This window comes from Mus caroli, chromosome 4, assembly GCF_900094665.2.
Source record: "Mus caroli chromosome 4, CAROLI_EIJ_v1.1, whole genome shotgun sequence".
Classification (NCBI taxonomy): Eukaryota; Metazoa; Chordata; class Mammalia; order Rodentia; family Muridae; genus Mus; species Mus caroli.
The window spans coordinates 41,423,180-41,432,477 of record NC_034573.1 but is presented as its reverse complement, the minus strand read 5'-3'; the positions used below and the strand labels follow the sequence as shown (position 1 = coordinate 41,432,477).

The following is a 9,298-nucleotide window of genomic DNA, read 5'->3' as shown; positions in this document are numbered from 1 at the left end:
GAGGGAGGAGGGGGAGGGGGAGGGGGGAGAGAGAGAGAGAAAGAAAGAAAGAAAGAAAGAAAGAAAGAAAGAAAGAAAGCCATTGTGAGTGGAGATACAGCGAAAGAAAGAAAGAAAGAAAGAAAGAAAGAAAGAAAGAAAGAAAGAAAGAAAGAAAGCCATTGTGAGTGGAGATACAGCATAAGAAAGAAAGAAAGAAAGAAAGAAAGAAAGAAAGAAAGAAAGAAAGAAAGAAAGAAAGAAAGAAAGAAAAAAAAGCCATTGTGAGTGGAGATACAGCATAGTTGTAAAACACCTGTCTAGTATGTGCAAGGCAGGCCCTGGGCTTAAATCACAGAACTGAATTGGGGAAGGCTAGTCTATACTGAGATATCCTACTAACCCAGCACCAGGTCTATACTGAGATGTCCTACTAACCCCAGTACTAGGAGAGGAAAGGACGAACTAATCCATGCTGCTGAGATGTCCTATAAACCAAAGCAGTGGGGGTGTGGCAGGGAGCTAGTCTATACTAAGATGTTTTCCTGGTCTCATATCAAATTCTGAAAAACCAAAGTTTATAGTATTTTCCTTCTATCTTATGACTATACTCAACTAATAGCCAGATTTAAAACAGCAAAAGTATATGACATTTTTATGGGTCTTTTCTAATTTACAAATTAATAAAAAACTTAGAAATCCACTACATGGGCCTGCAAGATGGCTCAGTGGGTTAAGATACTTGCTGCCAGTGCAATCCCTGGAACCCCCATGGTGGAACACTCCACAAGTTGTCCTCTGACTTCCACATGTACACAATGCCATACAAAATGATATTTAAAGTATACTGTCATGAAGAAAATCTTAATAAAGTTCTGTGTCTAAAAGACTGTATTTGCCCTAATTGATCTTACTATATTACAAATATCTGTTTCTCACCAAATATGACAGTATTTAGTCGTCATCTCTGTAAAAACAAAGCACGTCCAGACTTTGATACATTCCACTAAGAGTAAGGAGATGGGGCTAGTAAGATGGCTTAACTGGCGGCATGCCTGTCATGCAGGCATGGGCACCTAAGTTCAGATTCCCAGCCATGTAAAATCCAGATGTGGTAGTACACACCTGAAATCTCAGTGCTGGGCAGGTGGATCCTGAGCTTCTAGCAAATCAGTCTAGACACACAGATGCATTCCAGGTTCAGTGGGAACCATCTCAAAAATTAGGTGGAGACTGACTGTAGTAGATATCCAACATCCTACACACACATACACACACACACACACACACACACACGCATGCACACACATGAAAGACAACATCACTGACCTTTGTTGTCTGCTGCTATAAATCCCAGGATATTTTCATGGCGTAACATTACAGTCTGATAAATCTCTGCCTCTCGGAACCATGAACGTTCTTCTCTAGAAGAGAATATCTTCACAGCAACTTCTTCTCCCCGCCATTTGCCTCGCCAAACTTCTCCAAACCGACCTTTGCCAATGCTTTCTTGTAACACAATGGTCCTGGCAATTGTTCTTTGAACAAGCAGTGGTAAACCTAAATATAGAAATAAGTACAGCATAAATCATCAACGGTCCCTGTCTCACCCCTGACAGTCCACAATGGAGACCCATAGGCAAGTACTATTCCTTAACCTTTGCCTTGTTGGAAAGACTTTTGTCTTTCTACCTTTCTGTCTGTGTGTGTGTGTGTGTGGAAAAAAAAAGTAGTAAATACTGAAAAAGAATTCAGAGACACCTGCCTAGAGATTTGGGGATGTAAACTGAACTTTTCCTTCAAGGGTCAGGACAAAAGGGGAGAGAATAAAGAAGAGGGTTGTGGAGAGAGATTTAGCAAAGGCAGATGAAAGAAAGGAACAAGGTATCTTTTGGGTACCAGTCTCACTCATGAGCATATGAATGTCAGTGGAAGAAAAGGTAAGTTGTCACCAGAAGATAAACAATTCTAAATACAAGGTCCCTCGATGACCAACGGTAAAATGGCTGTAAAATCTGATTTTAGAAAGATGGATCAAGTAACTGCTTTACTTACAGGAGGAGGAGGAGAAGAATGTGGACACAAACACAACTGAGCCCTGACCTATAAGCTTTTGGAGTGAGAGGTCTGAAAGGAGAGGGAAGCTCTGAGGCAACAGAACAACTCCTGATGGCCCTACAAGTAAGTGCATGAGTCATAGAAAGAGGAAGAGTAACTCCATGCTCCAATCCATAGTTACATTTCAAAGGCAAATAAACAGGCCTATGCTAGAACTCAGCTATCATCTACACGGCAATGTCTTGAATCCTTTCAGGAAGACCAGAGTGTGGGTGCTTCAGTCCTTCTTAGAAGGAGGAATAATCTACGCAATACCATATACCCCAATACAGGGCAATGCCAGGGCCAGGAAGCAAGAGTGGATGGGTTGGGGAGGGTATAGGGGGCTTTGGGAATAGCATTTGAAATGTCAATGAAGAAAATATCTAATAAAAATAATTTAAAAAATAAAAATAAAAAATAAATATAAAAAATAAACCAAATATGATTATTAAAAAAAAGAAAAAAAAAAAGAAAGAAAGAAGAAGGAATAAAATATTCACAGGAACAAATACGGAGACAAAGTGTGGAGCAGAGACTGAAGGAAAGGCCATCCAGAGACTGCTTCATCTGGGGATCTATCCCACAAACAGTCACCAAACCCAGCCACTATTGTAGATGCCAAGAAGTGCATGCTGACAGAAGCCTGATACAGCTGTCTCCTTAGAGGCCTTCCAGAGCCTGACAAATATAGAGGTGGATGCTCTCAGCCAACCATTGGACTGATCATGGGGTCCCCAATGGAGGAGTTAGAGAAAGGACTGAAGGAGCTGAAGGGGTTTGCAACCTTATAAGAAAAACAACAATATCAACCAACCTGACCCCTCACCTCTACCCCTAGAGCTCCCAGGGTCTAAACCACCAACCAAAGAGTACACATGGAGGGACCCATGGCTCCAGCTGCATATGTAGCAGAGGATGGCCTTGTCAGGCATCAATGGGAGGAAAGTCTCGTGATCCTCTGAAGGCTCGTTGCCCCAGTGTAGGGGAATGTTAGGGTGGTAAGGCGGGAGTGGCTGGGTGGGTGAACATCCTCATAGAAGCAGGGGGAGGGAGGATGGGATAGGAGACTTCGGGGCTGGGAAGGGAACTGGGAAAGGGGATAACATTTGAAATGTAAATAAAGAAAATATCAAATAAAAAAATGCAAGTTATAAGCTTAAAAACAAACAAACAAACAAAAACAAAGAGGAAATATGGACTGACCAAAGTCATAGAGCATGTGTTAGAGTCTAAACCTATTGATTGCTAGCCACATATCAAATTCCAAAATTGTTTTTCTTATAATTTATTTATGTATTTTATACATATAGGTATTTTGTCTATATGCATATCTACACATCAGAAGAGGGTATTGGATCCAGAGATTAGTTAAAGACAGTGAGAGCCAACATGTGGTATTTTGAATTGAACTCAGGACCTCTGGAAGAACAGCAGTGCTCTTAAGCACTGCGCCATCTCTCCATCCCTAAAGTCCAAAACTGTAAAGGAGGCACACTTCTCTTAGTCTTCTTCCAAACCACAGACAAGGAAAAAAAAAGGTATTTTCTCTTTGGTCTAAAAGCAAAATACTATTATGCTAAAATCTATTTCAGCATGATCCTGACAATCAGCCAGTCTACTTCTGAGTCCACAAAAATCAACAAAGCCGAGAAAAACAAACATCATAGCACATTCACTCACAGGACTACTATTTTTGTTTCTTTGTTTGAAATTTTCTTTTAAATGTAAAAAGTTACTAAAGATGCAATAGTTTAATTTTAAACAATAAACTGGACTGGTCTGATCATCTGCCACCAAGCCTGCTAACACGAGTTTGTTTCCCAGGATCCATACAGAGGAGAGAGAGAAATGACTCCTTCAAGTTGTCCTCTGACTTCCACATGGATACTGTGGTTGGCAGGCATGTGTGTGCAAACACACACACACACACACACACACACACACAATTTTTATTAAAACAACAATTTTGTATCATGTTAAAGAGGCTAATTAGCTTTCAAATTCCAGAACAGTCTAAGAGCTGCAGAACGGTAGATGCATCTCTTAACTGCAGCTCTATCTTTGTAAGAATGGTGTCCAACTTTCTACCTCCCAGGCTCAAGTTATATAGGGGAGGATGTGTGGAAGCCTATACATTTGTGACTTACTTGTTTCAATGGTAAAACCAAGTTCCAATTTATCTCTATTAAACTATCCAGTCAGACAGCAAGCTCAACAGTTTTCAATAGGCTGCAATCCTGTATAGTCCTCATACTATTCCAAAGTTTTAACAAATTAAGCCAAATGCCCCAACCAACTAATTAAATAAAATAGGAAAAATGAGTTAAGACTTAAGAAAAAGGTAAACAATAACATTACCTGATCCAGACCCTGATGTTGTCATATCATAAATTAAATCTTTTAAGGTGGTGCCCTCTGAAATGAAAGGGCGATCTAGTGATGGATCCTCTTCATTTGGCACACGGTGGTGAATGACAGTGCGGTTATGGCAGATATAGACCATCAGCATAAGTGCAATGCAGACGAAGCAGACTGGACCAGCAATGACAGCTGCCAGCTCCACAGGACCAAGGCCAGCTGACTGCTTTTCTGAAAAAGGTCCTCAAATGAAATAAACAGCAAGAGAAACAAAACACTGTAGGTGACACTCACAGTTCCCAAACCCTCCATATTTTCCCCCATGTCCACTACTATCACTTAGTCACACAGGGCTTCCCTCCCTGGTCTCCTTTGTCAGACCATCGGCTGTCAGTACCCTCTTACTCTTCCTGAGTATCCCCAGCCTATCTTCTAGTTCACCATTGAGTTCATTAGCTAACCCCCTTCTAGACCTCCTTCCCCACTTGTCACCCCAGGTAAACAAGAAAAGGAAACAATTATTTGAAACAACTTCTAATAACTCATTTTTTATAAAGCACTTTGGTCTTTTCTTCTTATTCCAAGTTTACTGCAGGATTATAGCAGAAGAAATATATATATATGTAGTTAATAAAGTTCTTACAAATTATCAACTTCCTTGCAAAGCTTCAAAGACTCATATTTTATTATATGCATTTCCACCAACTTTTTAAAGCCTAAGACTTCCTTTGTTTACTTTTGTTTTTTATTCTATTTGCTTATTTATAAAGTTTTAAATCTTTCCCTCAATTTTTTGTGAGACAGGGTTTTATCACATAGTTCATCCAGGCTGGTCTCAAATTTGGGATTCTTCAACTTCTGCATTCCAGCACTGGATATTAATACTTTGTGTATGCACATTCTTTCTAGACTATTTTTGCCAACTGTAGTTTTTATTAGATATTTTATGTACATTTCAAATGTTATCCCCTTTCCTACTTTCCCCTCTGAAAATCCCCTATCTTCTCCCTCCTCACCCTGCTTCCCAACCCACCCACTCCCACTTCCTGGCCCTGGCATTCCCCTATACTGGGGCATAGAACCTCCACATGACCAAGGGCCTCTCCTCCTACTGATGACTGACTAGGCCGTTCTCTGCTACATATGCAGCTAGAGCCATGAGTCCCACCATGTATTTTCTTTGATTGGTGGTTTAGTCCCAGGGAGATCTAGGGGTACTGGTTAATTCATATTTTTGTTCCTCCTATGGGGCTGAAAACCTCTTCAGCTCCTTGGGTACTTTCTCTAGCTCCTTCATTGGGGACCCTGTACTCTGTCCAATGGATGACTGTGAGCATCCACTTCTGTATTAGTCAGGTACTGGCAGAGCCTCTCAAGAGATGTTATAACAGGTTCCTGTCAGCAAGCTCTTGTTGGCATCTGCAATAGTATCTGGGTTTGGTGGTTGTTTATGGGATGGATCCCCAGTTGGGGCAGTTTCTAGATGGTCATTCCTTCGGTCTCTGCTCTGAACTTTGTCTCTGTAACTCCTTCCATGGGAATTTTGTTCCCCCGAAGGATTGAAGTATCCACACTTTGGCCTTCCTTCTTCTTGAGTTTCATCTGTTTTGCAAAGTATATTGGGTATTCTGAGCTTCTGGGCTAATATCCACTTATCATTGAGTGCATATCATGTGTGTTCTTTTGTGACTGGGTTACCTCACTTAGGATGATATCCTCCAGACCCATCTATCTGACTAAGAATTTCATGAATTCATTGTTTTTAATAGCTGAGTAGTATTCCATTGTGTAAATGTACCACATTTTCCATATCCATTCCTCTGCTGAGGGACATCTGGGTTCTTTCCAGCTTCTTGCTATTATAAATAAGGCTGCTATGAATATAGTGGAGCATGTGTCCTTATTACAAGTTGGAGCATCTTCTGTGTACATGCCCAGGAGTGGTATTGCTGGATCTTCTGGAAGTACTATGTCCAATTTTCCGAGGAACCATCAAAATGATTTCCAGAGTAGTTGTACTAGCTTGCAATCCTAACAGCAATGGAGGAGTATTCCCTTTTCCACATCCTCACCAGCATCTGCTGTCACCTGAGTTTTTGATCTTAGCCATTCTGACTAGTGTGAGGTGGAATCTCAGGGTTGTTTTGATTTGAATTTCCCTGATGACCAAGGATGTTGAACATTTTTTTAGGTGCTTCTCAACCATTTGGTATTTCTCAGTTGAGAATTCTTTGTTTAGCTCTGTACCCCATTTTTAATAGGGTTATTTGGTTTTCTGGAGTCCAACTTCTTGAGTTATATGTATATATATGTTGCATATTAGCCCCCTATCAGGTTTAGGGTTGGTAAAGATCTTTTCCCAATCTGTTGGTTGTCGTTTTGTCTTACTGAGAATGTCCTTTGCCTTTCAAAAGCTTTGCAATTTTATGAGGTCCTATTTATTGTTACTTGATCTTAAAGCATAAGCCATTGGTGTTCTGTTCAGGAATTTTCGCCCTGAGCCCATATCTTCAAGGCTCTTCCCCACTTTCTCCTCTGTAAGTTTCACTGTCTCTGGTCTTATGTGGAGTTCCTTGATCCACTTAAACTTGAGTTTTGTACAAGGAGATAAGAATGGATCAATGGGCATTCTTCTACATGCTAATTAACTACCACTTGAGCCAACACCATTTGTTGAAAATACTGTCTTCTTTCCACTGGATAATTTTAGCGCCTTTGTAAAAGATCAAGTGACAAGAGGTATGTGGGTTCATTTCTGGGTCTTCATTGATCTACCTGTCTGTCACTGTACCAGTACCATGCAGTTTTTATCAAAATTGCTCTGTGGCACAGCTTGAAGCCGGGGATGGTGATTCTACCAGAGGTTCTTTTATTGTTGAGAGTAGTTTTTGCTATCCTAGGTTTTTTGTTATTCCAGATGATTTTGCAAATTGCCCTTTCTAACTCAGTTAAGAATTGAGTTGGAATTTTGATGGGAATTGCATTCAATCTGTAGATTGCTTTCAGCAAGATAGCCATTTTGACTATATGAATCCTGCCAATCCATGAGCATCGGAGACCTTTCCATTTTCTGAGACCTTCTTTGATTTCTTTCTTCAGAGACTTGAAGTTCCTATCATACAGATCTTTCACTTCCTTAGAGTCACACCAAGGTATTTTATATTATTTGTAACTACTGTGAAGGGTGTTGTTTCCCTAATTTCTTTCTCAGCCTGCTTATCCTTTGTGTAGAAAAAGGTCACTGATTTGTTTGAGTTAATTTTATATCCAGCTACTTTGCTGAAGTTGTTTATCAGGTTTAAGAGTTCTCTGGTGGAATTTTTGGGATCACTTCTATATACGATCATATTGTCTGCAAATAGTAGTATTTTGACATCTTCCTTTCCAATTTGTATCTCTTTGATCTCCTTTTGTTGTCTAATTGCTCTGGCTAGGACTTCAAGTACTATATGGAATAGGTAGAAAGAAAGTGGGCAGCCTTGTTTAGTCCCTGATTTTAGTGGGATTGCTTCAAGTTTCTTCATTTAGTTTGATGTTGGCTACTGGTTTGCTGTATATTGCTTTTATTATGTTTAGGTATGGGCCTTGAATTCCTAATCTTTCCAATACTTTTATCATGAAGGGTGTTGGATTTTGTCAAATGCTTTCTCAGCATCTAATGAGATGGTCATGTGTTTTTTGTCTTTGAGTTTGTTTATATAGTGGATTACGTTGATAGATTTCTGAATTTTGAACCATCCCTGTATCCCTGGGAATGAAGCCTGCTTGGTCATGATGGATGACTGTTTTGATGAGTTCATGGATTTGGTTATCAAGAATTTTACTGAGTATTTTTGCATCAATATTCATAAGGGAAACTGGTCTGAAGTTCTGTTTCTTTGTTGGGTCTTTGTGTGGTTTAGGTATCAGAGTAATTGTGGCTTCATAGAATGAACTGGGTAGAGTACCTTCTGTTTCTATTTTGTGGAATAGTTTGAAGAGTATTGAAATTAGGTCCTCTTTGAAGACCTCTGATGGAACTCTGCACTAAACCCATCTAGTCCTGGGCTTTTTTTTGGTTGGGAAACTATTAATGACTTTCTATTTCTTTCGGGATATGGAACTGTTTAGATCATTAAATCTGATCCTGATTTAACTTTGGTACCTGTTATCTATCTAGAAAATTGTCCATTTCATCCAGGTTTTCCACTTTTGTTGAGCATAGGCTTTTGTAGTAGGATCTGATGATTTTTTCAATTTCCTCAGATTCTGTTGTTATGTCTCCCTTTTCATTTCTGATTTTGTTAATTAAGATACCGTCCCTGTGCTCTCTAGTTAGTCTGGCTAAGGGTTTATCTATCTTGTTCATTTTTCTCAAAGAACCAGGTTGATTCTTTGTATAGTTGTTTTTGTTTCTATTTGGTTGATTTCAGCCCTAAGTTTGATTATTTCCTGCAGTCTACCACTCTTGCTAACTTGGGTGAATTTGTTTCCTTTTGTTCTAGAGCTTTTAGGTGTTCTGTTAGTCAAGCTGCTAGTATATGCACACTCCAGATTCTTTTTCCTCTTAGGACTGCTTTCATTGTGTCCCATAAGTTTGGATATGTTGTGGCTTTATTTTCATTAAACTCTAAATAAAAAGTCTTTAATTTCTTGCTTTATTTCTTCCTTGACCAAGTTATCAATGAATAGAGTGTTGTTCAGCTTCCATGTGTATGTGGGCTTTCTATTATTTATGTTGTTATTGAAGATAAGCCTTAGTCTGTGGTGATCTGATAGGCTGCATGGGATTATTTCAGTATTTTTGTATCTGTTGAGGCCGATTTTATGACTGATTATATGGTCAGTTTTGGAGAAGGTACCATGAGGTGCTGAGAAGAAG

General features: G+C 39.5%; 1 protein-coding gene across 4 annotated transcripts in view; it reads right to left on the bottom strand.

Moving 5' to 3' along the window:
- Tgfbr1 (transforming growth factor beta receptor 1) overlaps positions 1 to 9,298 on the bottom strand; it is a 60,413-nt gene that overhangs the window by 17,889 nt on the left and 33,226 nt on the right. For 3 of the 4 annotated variants that reach the window (XM_029475980.1, XM_029475982.1, XM_029475983.1), the window contains 2 exons: positions 4,438 to 4,680; positions 1,309 to 1,539 (listed from right to left, as the gene is read on the bottom strand). In XM_029475980.1, coding sequence (XP_029331840.1) covers positions 1,309 to 1,539; positions 4,438 to 4,680 — 474 coding nt within the window. The remainder of the gene's footprint in view (positions 1 to 1,308; positions 1,540 to 4,437; positions 4,681 to 9,298) is intronic. The other variant, XM_029475981.1, reaches the window with a different exon arrangement.